Source organism: Geotrypetes seraphini, chromosome 3 (assembly GCF_902459505.1).
Source record: "Geotrypetes seraphini chromosome 3, aGeoSer1.1, whole genome shotgun sequence".
NCBI classification, from domain to species: Eukaryota; Metazoa; Chordata; class Amphibia; order Gymnophiona; family Dermophiidae; genus Geotrypetes; species Geotrypetes seraphini.
Genome location: NC_047086.1, coordinates 358238338 through 358253568, shown reverse-complemented (window position 1 = coordinate 358253568; position 15231 = coordinate 358238338). Strand labels below are relative to the sequence as shown.

Sequence of the window (15231 nt, the reverse complement as noted above, 5' to 3'; positions counted from 1 at the left end):
GCTGCAACATCCATTTTGTAAAAATTGACAAACATATACTGAGTGAACCAAGTTGCCACCCTGCAACGCTCCACAGGGAGATTGTCCTAGCTTCGGCCCACAATAAAGCTACACTCCTGGTTGAATGTACCCTGACAGAAACAGGAGACTATTTCCCAGAAATAATGCATGCTGATGAAATGGATTTACAGTTCTTCTGGAAATCATGATCTTGAAAGTGGGTGCACTCTGCTTGGTCGAACGAGTCAGCACCAACAAATGGTCAGAGAGTCTAAACTTGTTGGTGACTTCTAGATATCGAAGAAGTACTCTTCTCACATCCAACTTCTTCAAAATGTGGTCCCTGTTTCTTAGAACTGGTAGACTGGAATACAGGTAAGAGGACTTCCTGATTAACATGAAACACTGAAACCACCTTCAGCAGAAAAGAACGAACAGTGCATAGAGAGACCCCAGTCTCTGAAAACTTAACAAAAGGCTTTCTACAAGAAAGAACCTGGAGCTCCGAGACTCGTCTTGTGAAAGTCATAGCTACCAGAAAAAAAATACCTTTATTGTCAAGTCCAAGAGGGACACTTTTTCCAGCAGCTGAAACCGAGCTTTGAAGGGAATGGTGGTTTGATTGGTGGTCGGATGCAAAGAGCACCTTTTAGAAATCTGGTGATATCTGGATGAAATGCCAGCATAGGCCTACAGTCCCGAGCTCTGAAACAAGAGCACCCTACAACTTGGACCCAAAGAGAAGCCACAGTGAGGCTCTTGTCAAGGCCTGCTTGGAGAAAAGCCAATGCCACCAAAACCAGAGCTGAAAACAGCTCCACTTGTTCCTGGATGCACCAATGCTGGAAAGTCTTCCACATCTTAGCGTAGGCCAAGACTGTAGTCTACTTCTTAGACTTGAGAAGAGTGGCAATGACCACATCTGAATACTCTTTGCGCTCTAATGCTTCACACTCAAGAGGCATGCTTGTAAGAGCAAAACAAGCTGGATCCTCCATATATATTGGACCCTGCAAAAGGATGTCTGGATGCATTTGCAACCAAAGAACATGGCCTATGCAAAGACTCATCAGATCTGTTTACCATGACCTGCAAGGTCAATCTGGAACCACCAGAATGACCTTCCCCTGATGAGTTTGAAGGATTCAGCCTATCATTATCATTGGCCAGGGAGAACATAAGAAGCACCATCTCCGGAACAGACCCTAGGTCCATCAAGTCCGGCGATCCGCACACGCTGTGGCCCCGCCAGGTGTACCCTGGCATAGTTTTAGTCCCCATATCACTCTAAGCTTCTTGTAAAGAGAAGTGCATCTAGCTTACCCTTACCCATGTCACTTCATGCCACTCATAAGGAGATGTACATCTAACTTACCCTTAAATCCTAGAACGGTGGATTCCGCAATTCCCTCTTCTGGGAGAGCATTCCAGATGTCCACCACTCGTTGCGTGAAGCAGAACTTCCCGATATTTGTCCTGAACTTGTCTCCCCTTAGCTTCAGCCCATGTCCTCTTGTCCATGCCACATTGGACATTGTAAATAATGTTTTTTTCCTGCTCTATTTTGTCAATTCCTTTCAGTATTTTGAAAGTCTCAATCATATCTCCTCGCAGTCTCCTTTTCTCAAGGGAGAACAACCCCAGTCTCTTAAGTCTTTCGTCATAATCCAGGTTCTCCATACCTTTCACCAGCTTTGTTGCTTGTCTCTGCACCCTCTCTAGCAGTTTTATATCCTTCTTTAGGTATGGAGACCAATGCTGGACGCAGTATTCCAAGTGCGGTCTGACCATCGCTCTATAAAGCGGCATTATAACTTTCTCCGATCTACTCATGATTCCCTTCTTTATCATGCCTAGCATTCTATTTGCGTTCTTTGCTGCCGCCGCACATTGCCAACGGCTTCAGTGTCCTATCGATTAATACTCCCAGGTCCTTTTCCTGTTCAGTTTTTCCCAAAGTTGCACCTGACATACTATTGCTCCTTATTTTTTCTGCCTAAGTGCATCACTTTGCATTTTTCCACATTAAACTTCATCTGCCATTTATCTGCCCAATTCTCCAATCGGCTCAAGTCACTCTGGAGTTCCTCACTGTCCTTCAGCGATTTGATGGCCCGGCATAGCTTTGTGTCATCTGCAAACTTGATGATCTCACTGGATGTTCCATCCTCTAGGTCAGTGGTTCCCAAACCTGTCCTGGGGGACCCCCAGCCAGTCAGGTTTTCAAGATATCCCTAATGAATATGCATGAGAGAGATTTGCATATAATGGAAGTGACAGGTATGCAAATCTCTCTCATGCATATTTATTAGGGATATCTTGAAAACCTGACTGGCTGGGGGTCCCCCAGGACAGGTTTGGGAACCACTGCTCTAGGTCATTGATAAAAATATTAAATAAGATGGGCCCAAGTACCGAGCCCTGGGGCACACCGCTAGCCATATTTTCCCAGTCCGAGAACTTCCCATTCATGCCCACTCTCTGCCTTCTGTTCTCCAGCCATTTGCCTATCCATCTTAGTATATCTCCTTCTATTCCATGGCCCTGCAGTTTCCTGAGGAGTCTTACATGTGGAACTTTGTCGAACACCTTCTGAAAATCCAAGTATATAATATCCACCGGTTTTCCATTATCAATTTGTATGTTCACTGTCTCAAAAAATTGAAGTAGGTTCGTCAAACATGACTTCCCTTTCCTGAATCCATGTTGACTGGCTTTCATCAGGTCGTGTGTGTCTAGGTGCCGGGTTATGCTATCCTTGAACAACGCCTCAACCATCTTCCCAGGGACTGACATGAGACTCACAGGTCTATAGTTGCCCGGTACTCCTCTTGATCCTTTTTTGAATATCGGCGTGACGTTCGCTATCTTCCAATCGTCTGGTATCTGCCCTGTTTTGATTGACAGGTTGGCAAGTTTTTGCGATTTCCACTTTTAGATCTTTCATGATTCTCGGATGAATTCCGTCCGGTCCAGGAGATTTGTCGCTTTTGAGTTTGTCAATCTGGCGGTAGATCTGGTCCAAATCCACTTTTACTGTGGTAAGGCTGTCCTCTGTTACTCCTTTGAACACTTTCACTGCTTCTGGAATTGTTGCAGTGTCTTCCTTTGTAAGACAGACACAAAGAATGAATTTAGTCTGTCTGCGATTTGTTTGTCTTCCTTGATGTAACCTTTCCTTCCCTGGTCGTCCAGCGGTCCCACTGCCTCTTTTACGGGTTTTTTCCCTTTCATGTACCTGAAGAAGGGCTTGAAGTTTTTGTCCTCCTGCGCTATTTTCTCCTGAGGCCAAGGCTGGACTAGAAGCGCCTAGACCCTCGCTTCTGGGCTCGAATCTTTGGCTGATGAACCTGTCTGCTTTCTTGATCTTCACCGTTGCCATGAGGTCAAAACGTGGACGGCCTCAGAACTGAACAATGGTCTTAAACGCTCCATTGACAGCATCCACTTGCCCGGATCCAGGGTCTGTCTGCTGAGGAAGTTGGCTTGAACACTGTCCACGCCCACTACATATGCTGCCAAAATAGCACCTGGAGATGATGTTCCGTCCAGTACAGACTTCCAGACATAGAGATGTACTCTTAAGTGCCTCCTTGGCGAATGACATATGTCACCGCTGCAGCATTGTCGGATAAGACTGACTGCGTGACCTTGAGACTTCTGCAGTTTCGTTAAAGCCAATCAAATGGCACATAGCTCTAACCTATTGATCGACCAATTCTTCTGAGAGGGTGACCAAAGCTCCTGAATCAGGACGGTTGCAATGAACTCCCCAACCACCCAGAAAGCCATCCAAAGAGGCATGCCCCTGGAGAGAGACTGTGGACGGAGCCACTAATTCATGCTGGATGGAGCCACCAGCATCCAGGGTAGACAATTCTGTAATGTGGCCATCTGTGGAGGCCAGCTTGAGAGGAAAGGACGCATGTGGGCTCTCGTCCAAGGCACCATGTCTATAGTGGCTGCCATGCAGCCAAGGATCTGAATATAGTCCTAGGCCAACGGAGCTCACTTGTCCAAGAGACAAGAAATCTCAGAGCACAACTTCAGTCTGCCGGCAGCCATGTTGAACAAGACTACTAAGTATTCCAGGGATTGAGTCGGTGACAAATTGCTCTTTCAGTAAGTTACAATCCAACCCTGACCCTCCAGGACTCAGATCACCTGCTCCACTGTGTGTCAACCCTTGGACAACGAGGGGACCCTGATCAGCCAGTTGTCCAGGTAGGGATGCACTTGCAGTTCCATCTTGCGCAGGTGAGCTGCTACTACAACAATCACTTTGGTGAAGGTGCAAGGAGCTGTCATCAGGCCAAAGGTTAGAGCAGAAAATTGATAATAATTTTCCAGAACATGAAATCTGAGAAACTTCCTGTGGTCTGGGAAAATAGGAATATGTAAGTAGGCCTCTGTCAGATCCAACCTGTGCTAAAAACTTAATTCAAACCTGCTTGAGGCAAACTGTAATTATCTAATACAGATGTGTATAAACAGAGGATTCTGTATAACAATTATCATTTTAATTGTTAGGTTTTTAAGGTATCAACATAATCTGTGAGAAAAAAATGTGAAGATATACATTTACAACAATAACTTACCCCCACTTGCATACTCCATAATTAAATAAAGTGTCTTCTCCGTTTCAATAACTTCAAATAGCTTAACTGAAAGAAAATGAGAAGGTTAAAATAAATTGCAAACTATGGTAAAATAAGATATTCAAGAGCAACAAATGGAGATCTCTCTTAGAAATTTAAAATTATTATGCAGCAAGTTTAGCAAGTAAAAACCTGCAGCCAATCAAATTGGTAGCTCTATGACATTTTCTAAGAAGACTATTTCATTTGTGCACTACAATGATCTAAGAAGGAAAATATTGTTCAACAGCAATAGGAAGGATTATCTAATACAACCAAAATACATCACTTCACTACCATACCATGTGAATATTAACATAGTAAATGACGGCAGATAAGACCCATGTGATCCATCCAGTCTGCCCAACAGTCACATTCATTATCAAGGTAATGTTGAACCAACAATCCAGTAGTATCATTACATTCTACTTGCTAAGTTCCACTATAAGATGTCTTCCCCTCCCCAATGAGATATACAGCACAGTTACTTACCCATAGCAGGTATTATCCAAGGGCAGCAGATAGATATTCTCACATGTGGGTAGCATCATCTATGCAGCCTGGCACAGACAGTGCAAAAGTGTACTGTCGCTTTAAAAGTCTCAAAACTGCTTGTACCACGCATACATTGGTGCCTTCTTGCCTGGTGTCGGCTCGTAGGACCTTCGGTTTAGTAACAAAGCTAAGAAGCCAACTAGGAAGGTAGAAGGGTTGTGAGAATATCTGACTGCTGCCCTCAGATAACACCTGCTACAGATAAGTAACTATGCTTTATCTGAGGACAAGAAGGCAGCATATGCTGACATGTGGGAATTCCCTAGCTGCTAGGATCATGCCTCTGAGAAGAGGGTTATTGACAACTACCATGAGTCTGACAAAACCAAATGAGTTAGAGGGAAATTGGCACCTAAACACGCGAGGGGGTGCTACTCTTGACCTCATCCTAAACCTCATCCTAAACGGATTAGGGGGGCCTGCAAGAGGGGTAGAAGTGGGAGGACCACTAGGCAACAGTGATCACAACGCGATCAGATTCACATTAGAAAGGGGGACACCCATAGTAAGGAGGACCGCAACAACTGCGCTCAACTTCAAGAAAGGGAACTATGTTGCTATGAGGGAAATGGTGGGGAGGAAGCTCAGAAACATCTTTAGGATGAAGACTGTGGGAAGCGCCTGGACCCTATTCAGGGACACCCTGCAGGAAGCACAAAGAATGTACGTCCCCAGTTTCAGGAAAGGCTGCAAGAACAAGCGATCAAAGGACCCGGTTTGGATGTCAACTGAAGTAAAGAGGGCAATAAATGACAAAAAAGTATCCTTCCGGAGATGGAAAAAGGACCCAACGGAGGAAAATCACCAGGCGCACAGGAAATGCCAAAAGGAATGCCACCAAGAGGTTAGAAAAGCGAAAGGGGAATACGAAGAGGGGCTGGCCAGGGAGGCGAAAAACTTCAAGGCATTCTTCAGTTACGTAAAGGGGAAGCGACCAGCGAGAGAGGAGGTGAGGCCGTTGGACGATGGGGATAGGAAGGGAGTGATTAAGGAGGATAAAGAGGTAGCTGAGAGGTTGAACACGTTCTTCTCGTCGGTTTTCACAAGCGAAGACACATCTAATATACCGGACTCAGAGGAGCTCATGAGTGGGGAACAGGCCGAAAAATTGGAGCACATAGAGGTAAGTAAGGAGGATGTCCTCAAACAGATAGACAGGTTAAAATGCGGTAAATCACCGGGCCCGGACGGGATCCACCCAAGGGTTCTGAAGGAACTAAGACAAGAAATAGCGGGCACAATCCAGCATGTTTGCAACCTATCCTTGAAAACTGGTGAGGTACCAGAGGACTGGAAATTGGCGAATGTCACACCTATCTTCAAGAAGGGATCGAGGAGTGACCCCGGGAACTACAGGCCGGTGAGCCTGACTTCAATTATAGGGAAGATGGTGGAAGCTATGATCAAGGACGGCATTTGCGAGCACATCGAGAGGAATGGCCTACTGAGAACAAGCCAGCACGGATTCTGTAAGGGAAGGTCGTGCCTAACGAACCTTCTGTACTTCTTTGAGGTAATAAGCAGTCGGGTGGACAATGGGGAACCCATAGACATCATTTACCTCGATTTTCAAAAGGCTTTCGACAAGGTGCCACATGAAAGGCTGCTTAGGAAGCTGTGGAACCACGGGGTGGGAGGGGATGTGCACAGATGGATCAAGCACTGGTTGTCGGGTAGACTGCAGAGGGTCAGAGTGAAGGGCCAATATTCTGACTGGCGGGGAGTCACGAGCGGTGTGCCACAGGGATCGGTGCTGGGGCCGTTACTCTTCAACATATTTATCAATGACCTGGAAAGGGAGGCAAAGTGCAAGGTTATAAAATTTGCAGACGATACCAAACTGTGCGGTAGAGTTAGGTCCAGGGAGGAGTGTGAGGACCTGCAAAGGGACCTGGACAAGCTGGAAGACTGGGCAAACAAATGGCAAATGCGCTTTAACGTGGAAAAATGCAAGGTCATGCATATAGGGAAAAAGAGCCCGTTGTTCAACTACAAACTGGGGGGGGGCATTGTTGGGAGACAGCAGACTTGAGAGAGACTTGGGTGTGCTGGTGGATGCATCACTGAAGCCATCTGCACAGTGCGCAGCAGCCTCGAAAAAAGCCAACAGGATGCTGGGCATCATAAAGAGGGGCATAACAACCAGGACGCGGGAAGTCATCATGCCATTGTATCGAGCGATGGTGCGTCCACATCTGGAATACTGCGTTCAGTATTGGTCGCCACACCTCAAGAAGGACATGGCGGTACTTGAGAGAGTCCAAAAGAGAGCAACGAAACTGGTAAAAGGGCTGGAACACTGCCCATACGTCGAGAGGTTGGATAGGCTGGGGCTCTTCTCTCTGGAAAAAAGGAGGCTCAGGGGAGATATGATAGAGACCTTCAAGATCATGAGGGGCATAGAGAGGGTGGATAGGGACAGATTCTTCAGATTGAAGGGGACAACAAGTACGAGGGGGCATTCGGAGAAACTGAAGGGAGATAGGCAAATGCAAGGAAGTTTTTTTTCACCCAAAGGGTCGTGGACACTTGGAATGCGCTACCAGAGGAAGTGATCAGGCAGAGTACGGTACAGGGATTGGACGGATTCCTGAGGGATAAAGGGATCGTGGGATACTGAGAGAGGTGCTGGGATGTAACACAGGTATAGAAAGCTAACCAGGTAATAAGTATAGAAACCCAACAGGTCGTGCATGTGCAAGACCGGAGGGTTAGGACTACGATGGGAAGATAGGACTTCAATGAGAAACCAAGGTGGCAAGGGAGCCCCTTCTGGTGATTCAGACAGGTCGTGACCTATTTGGGCCGCCGCAGGAGCGGACTGCCGGGCAGGATGGACCTATGGTCTGACCCGGCGGAGGCACTGCTTATGTTCTTATGTTCTTAACAGAGAATAAATTTTGTAGAACTGCTTGGCCGAACTGACTTGTCCATCTGGAATGATTTTCCAAACAATAGTGGGATGTGAAGGTATGAATTGAGGACTAGGTGGATGCTTTACAGATATCCTCAATGAGAGTAGAATGTAGATGAGCTACTGAAGTTGCCATTGCTCGAACTTTGTGTGCCATGATACAGTCTCCAAGCCTCAGCCCAGCCTGAGCATAGCAAAAGGAGATACAGTCCACAAACCATGTGGAAATGGTTCTCTTAGTGACAGGAGTTCCAAGTCTGTTTTGATCAAAAGACAGGAACAGTTGTATGGAAGATCTGTGAAGTTTGGTGCGATCTAAGTAATAACCAAGAGCACGTTTACAGTCCAAAGTGTGGAGTGCAGCTTCACCACGGTGAGAATGTGGTCTTGGAAAGAAGACTGGGAGAACTATGAACAGATTTAGATGAAACTCTAAGACGACCTTCATGAGGAACTTGGGATGAGTGTGACAAACTACTCTATCATGATAGAATGTTGTATAATTGAAAAACAAAGGGGTTGCAAACCACAAAAGTGAAATCAAAAACGCAAGGGATAGAAAAGCTTCAAGTTCATTGACTCAATGTGCAGATGTGATTGCAATAACGAAAGTTACTTTCCAAGTAAGGGATGAAGAGGAGAGTGGCTCAAAAGAGACGTCATCAGAGTGGAAAGGATAACATTAAGGTCCCAAGCTACAGGAGGTGGCTTGTTTGGAGATCTGGTATGGAGAAGGCCTTTCATGAATCTAGCAACCAAAAGATGTACTGACAATGGCTTTTTATCAAGAGGAGTATGAAAAGCACTAATGGCACCAAAATGAATTCTGACTAAAGTGGTTTTAAACCCAGAATTAGAAAGTGTAGAAGTTATGAACTTAGACAGATCAAGAACTTATCTTAATCAAATGCTCCCAGTCAGATTAAGATAAGTTCTTGATCTGCTTAAGTTCATCATTTGTTGTGCTGACATCTAAACATGTGATAGATTGTAATTTTGAATTATGAGTTTAAGAGGGGAGATGCTTGGAATAGTTTCCCGGCAGAAGTGATGGAGACAGAGACTGTGTCTGAATTCAAGAAGGCATGGGATAGGCATGTGGGATCTCATAGAGAGAGGAGATAATGGTTACTGCGGATGGGCAGATTACATGAGCCATTTGGCTTTTATCTGCCATCATGTTTCTATGTTTCTAATCTTCCATTCTGTAACATCCACTCCGGAGTCTGTATGATAGGTGACGTATCAAAGCTATGGCAATGGCAACATCTGTGGTGGGACAGAAAAGCCTGCCTGCAAAACTGAGGCCCCAAAAGTAGCATCAGACTGATTTGCCACATCCACTCTGTAAAACATTGTGAAGGTATGAAGAGAAGACCATGTAGTCACTCTACAAATCTCGGCCAGATGAACTGCTCAAGACTCTGCCCATGAAGCTGCAACACCCCTGGTGTGAGCTTTGAGAGAAACTGACGGCTGCTTGCCACAGGCGATGTAAGTCGATGAAATGGCCACGTGGAGCCATCTGGCAATAGAGGTCCTGGATGCTGGTCTGCCATACCTGGATTGATTAATCAGGACAAACAGATGGTTGAAAAGACGGAATTCATTGATTCTTTCTAAGCACAGGAGTAAAACTCTCCACATGTCTAGGCTCTGTAAGAACTTATCCTTTTGCTCCGACTCCATGGTACGAAAAATAGGCAGATGAACTTCCTGATTGGCATGGAAATCCAAAACCACTTTCGGAAGAAAGGAAGGAACTGTATGGAAGGAAACCTCTATCTCCATGATCCGGTGTGTGGTCAGGCCTTCTTGCCCCGATGCAGGCACCAGGCTGAGTGAAGATTGGAGTGGCCAAGAGGAAAGTTTATTATGCTAATACTATCAGTAACTTTCAAGTTCAGCTTTAAATAGCATTTATTCTCCTGGCTGGTAGTTCACCAGGTGTTTAATGCTTTTTCCTCAAAACAAACAACAATGTTCAACAAGCACTTTAAAAGCAAAAATAGTTCTTTCTTCACAAACAATTATTTTCCAACCCACTTAATAAACCCCTCCACTGAGCTATTTTCAAATGCTTATGGTCCAGCGGGGAAAGGAACAATCCACCCGAATTAAAGATGGCACAAAATTCCTCCCAAAGTATTCCCCTTAATAGGCTGCAACTTGTCAGGTTTCTATATGACCTTAAACATCGGGTTTGTGTTTAAACTTTCTCTTTTCTTTCCATAAACTGGGTTGGGGATGTTTTGCTCTGCTTAGCCTACTTTGCAAGGCTTTGCTTTAAAGCCATGTAGGTTGTCTGGCTTCTCTGAGTTAGCCTCTGCCTGAGCTGGTTCTTTATTAAAACAGTTTGATCCCATCTCCCACCTCAAAGGTACTCAGACCTGAGTTAGCAAAGATTGAGCTCTGTAATTATCAATTCACTCTAGCATCCTATTCTGACATGTACATTACAACTCTTCAGCCATCTATATTCTCGGATTAAAACACAGATCTAGCTTAGTCAGCACATTACCCACATTATCAACTGCAAATCACTGCTCTCTCATTCACTTGGCTCCCAAATCATATCTCCTTCTCCTTTTAAGCTCCCTGGATAATTACCCTCAAATTCCATAGGCTCTTCTCCCTCAAAAGTTCCATTATCTGCTCCCAAACTGGTGGACATATCTTCTTCTGTGTTTTCCTCAGAACATCTTATGGTAGGATCAAGTAACCCCTTGGATTCATCAAACCTTCAGAGTTGGCTTGCTCTGGGCACTGGAACTGGCCTCCTGCCTGCTTTCTCCTTCACCAAGTGTTGAGCTACTTCTCTCCCTTAGTGTCTCTACCTGTTTAATTGGCCTACCAGGTGTGGCTGACCTTCTGAGTGGCTGAGACCTTCTAGTGCTAGGTATCTTGAAAGAAATAGTCTGTTGACCCGTACACTGGGGCACTTTCTTTACTCCACTCCCTTTCTGAGTGCTTTCTAATATTGTAAATGATCCCTGAAGCTTTCTCTGTGGACTAGCAGCTTCTTTATGAAAGGATGAATAGGTTTGAAGAGGAAAAATTCCTTTCTTCCTTGGCTGCTCTGCCTTGCATTGTCCTGTACTGAATAACCTAGGGCTTGCTAACCCGAGATACTTCTCCTGTGACAGGAACTATCTCCCTTAGAGTCCGCTTCAAGTTCGGGCTTCATCTGTTTTAAGGATTTTCCCTGTCGCAGGAGAAAGGGTTGTCTACAAGAGAAAGCCTGCAGTTCAGACATACACCTTGCCAAAACAATCACCATGTGGAACATTGTCTTGACCATGAGGTCCAGGAGAGATGCATCCTGAAGGTTGCTCAAAAGGAGCTTCAGCAAGCTTCTTCAGCAAAACATTTAGATTGCACATAGGAAAAGGCTGTCACAGGGGAGGCCGCAAGCGAGGCGCCCCCCCCCCCCTAAGAAATCTGGTCACATCTGGATGATCTGTAAGTGTACTGGAATCACTGTGCACTTTAAAACAGGAAAGACCTGCCACCTGTACCTTGAGGGAAGCCACCACCAGGCCTTTTCCAGAATGGCCTGCAGGAAGGCTAAGAATCTGACCTCCGGAATGGGAGCACACAACAGCTCCACCTAGTCTCTGGCACACCAGTGCTGGAAAGCCTTCTAAGCTTTGGCATAAGCCGCCATAGTAGAGGGCTTCTTGGACCTCAAGAGTGATAATGACGTCAGAGTAGCCACTTTGAATCAAGGCCAAAGTGCTGGGGGTTCTCTATAGGAATCTGCCCTTGATTGATAAGGTCACAATGAAGAGGGAGCTTGAGGCTCTTGTCCTGCTGAAGACGGAGATCCACTTACCATGAATGGCAAGGCCAATCCAGGATCACTAAGATTACCAGCCTGGATGAGTCATGATCCTGAGAATGACTCGACCCACCATGGGCCAAGGCAGAAAGACATAAGAGAGTTCCCAAGTTTGCCAAGGTTGAACCAAAGCGTTTAGACCTAAGCTTCCTGGCTCTGAACGTTGAATGAAGAAGCACTTGACTTTCGAGTTCCTGGCTGAAGCCATCAAGTCTATTGTTGGTCTTCCCCAATGATGCACAATGAGACAAACGTCCGTTGTGAAAAAGACCATTCTCCTAGGTCTAGGGTTTGGTGACTGAGAAAGTCTGCTTGCACATTTTCTACTCTGGCCACATGCACCGCAGAGAGAGCAAGAAGGTACACTTCTGCCCACTGGAATAGCATCCGTGCCTCCTGACTCAAGTGAACACTTCTGGTGCCCCCTTGTCAATTTACTTACATCACTGCAGTGGCTTTGTCGGAAAACACCCTTACCGCTTTTCCTTCCAAGGTGTTTTATAAAGCTCTCAACGCCAATTGTATGGCTCGAAGCTCCAGAAAGTTGATCAACCAACTCTTCTGATGGGGAGTCCACCAACCCTGGATGGAGCAATCTCCAAAATGAGCTCCCCAGCTGGAAAGACTGGCATCGGTCATGAGCATTATCCACTCCATGATTTGGAGAGGCAAGCCCTTCGACAGGGATGCTCCCTGAATCCATCAGCATAGACTGCTCCTCGTTATTTCCGTTCAGGGAAGTGGCATCTGAAGGGGATGACATTACGAGGTCCACCAACAAAGGAGGGACTCCTGTAAAGGCCACATGTGCACCCTGGCCCAGGGCATAACCTCCAGGGAAGCCTCCATGGCATCCAATACCTGAAGGTAATGCCAGGTAGTGAGGGTCGGAAGCGCTATGAGGTTCATGATCTGTTTCTGGAGCTTCTGTTTGCGTGGCTCAGGAAGAAAAATTTCACCTTGCACTGTGTCAAACTGGACTTCCAACATATTCCAACGTCTGAGATGGCGTTAGCTGGCTCTTCTTGAAATTGACAATCCAGGCCAGGCGCTGCAGCAGACACACCACTATAACCACTGCCTACTGGCACTCCAGCTGGGATGGAGCCATGATCAGTCAGTCGTCTAGATGGTGGTGAACTTGGACCTACATTCTGCAGAGGTGCATCACCACTACCATCATCATTTTGTTGAAAGTGCAGGGAACCATTTCCAGCCTGATGGGAAGGGCTGCAAACTAGAAATGTTGCTGGCGAACCTAAAATTGCAGATACTTCCTGTGCCCCGGGAATATGAAGATAAGCTTCTGTCAAATCCAGAGATGCTAGAAATGCCCCTGGAATCACCACTGCAATGCCTAATCATATTGTTTCCATTCAAAAGCGCAGAATTTTCAGAAACGCATTGACTGACTTAAGATCCAGAATGGGCCTCCTGTCCTCTAAGCCTTTCTTTGGCACAATAAAGTATAAGGAGTATCTCTCTAAGCCTGATTCTTCTTCGAGGACTGGTTCTACAGCTTGAATGTTCAAGAACCGCTGTAATGTTGCTCAGACCCTGGACCCTTTTTCTGGCCTTCCGGCTGCAGAATCCAGAAATAAATCCAGAGAGAGATGAAAGAGTCTATCTTGTGTCCCTCCTGTATGATATCCAGCACCTATTGGTCCGAGGAGATCCGTTCCCATTCTTGTCAAAATGCCAACAACTGACCTCCATGCAAATAGGCGCAACTGGAGCCCTGTCGTTATTGGGACTTTTTGGAGGAGGGACTGGTGCGAGAACCCGAAGGATGGAAAAACTTTAGCAACCAGGTCTTAAACAACATTGCACCTCTGAAAGAACGTAGGAAAAGACAACACATATCAGAGAGCTGGTACGATACTGACTTAATAGCTTTAAAGCGAGGATTACGTAAATTGGAAAGAATATAATTTAAATCAGGGAAAGATGAGGACAGACTTATTTGGTGACTTAAGGTTAAAGAATATAAAAAAATGATCAAAGAAAAGCATTGCAAACATTACTCTCAAAAAATTAATTTTCCTACTTTAAATAGTAAAGAACTTTTCAGAATAGTCAACTCTTTGTTTGATATTGATTTACACAAACGTTCTAATACAGATTTTCCACCTTAGGCTGCAAATCTAGCTGACTATTTTACCACAAAAATTATTAATTTGAGATCGTCTCTTCTAGGTTCAAGCTTAGATTTACCAATCACTTTAATTCCTTTAGGAAAAGAAAGTTCAGCTGTTGATATGATCTGGAATCATTTTGAAAATCCAGACTGGAACCAATTCCTCAAGCTGTATTCAAAATATGTAAAATCCAATTGCCTATTGGATAACTGTCCACCGACTATTATGAAATCAGCCCCTATCCCCTTCAAGGCTGAACTCTTTAATTGGGTTTCTTTTTGCATGTGTACTGGCAAATTTCCGGCAGAACTTGGTCATATCCTTGTGACTCCTATTATTAAAAATTCTAAGGAGTCTGTCTCCTTGACTGCCAACTATAGACCTATTGCCAACATACCATTTTTTCTTAAAATAATGGAAGGACTGGTTAACATCGATCTCATGAAATATTTAGAGAAGTTCAACATCCTACATGACTCTCAGTATGGTTTTCGTATAAATCATAGTACCGAAACAATTTTAGCTTCCATGACAGATCATCTTTTCCATCTGTGCATTCCAATTGTAGGCAGTTGTAGGCGTCCTACAGCTTTTTAATCAGCCAATCGGGAGGCACAATTTCTAGAAAAAATGCTCCCCAGGCAGGCTGCCTATATTGAAGGCGCCTCCTGGAGCCTAGGGAGGCCCTTAAGCTTGCCTAAGGCTAGGCGGTAGCCTTAGGCGAACCTAGGCAGTCCTACGTGTCTCCCTAGTAGAGCAGGAGATGCTTACAATGTAGGCCAGCAAAATGCTGGCCTACATGGTAAGTAGACGTGGCTGCTATACTTAATCGCGGCAAGGGATCTCCCTGCTTCGATTAGTACAGCGGCCGCAGCTATGGCCACCAGTCTCCCCTCCAGTCTCCCCTCCACCTGCCCCCCCCCCGACGATCGCGGCAGGAGGGTGCCCAACCCCTCCTGCCCACAGAACCCACGATCGCCAGCAGGAAGGTGATCAACCCTTCCTGCCGGTAGACCCCCCCCACCCCACCCCCGATGATCATAGCAGGAGGGTACCCAACCCCTCCTGCACACAGAACCCACGATCGCTGGCAGGAAGGTGCTCAACCCCTCCTGCCGGACCCCCCCCCAACAACCCCCCATCAAA

General features: G+C 45.7%; 1 protein-coding gene across 13 annotated transcripts in view; it reads right to left on the bottom strand.

Annotated features, from left to right (window-relative positions):
* Window positions 1-15231, bottom strand: part of MARK1 (microtubule affinity regulating kinase 1) — a 229325-nt gene that overhangs the window by 98921 nt on the left and 115173 nt on the right. For all 13 annotated transcript variants that reach the window (XM_033936869.1, XM_033936872.1, XM_033936868.1 and 10 more), the window contains one exon: window positions 4599-4664. In XM_033936869.1, the coding sequence (XP_033792760.1) occupies window positions 4599-4664 (66 nt within the window). The remainder of the gene's footprint in view (window positions 1-4598; window positions 4665-15231) is intronic.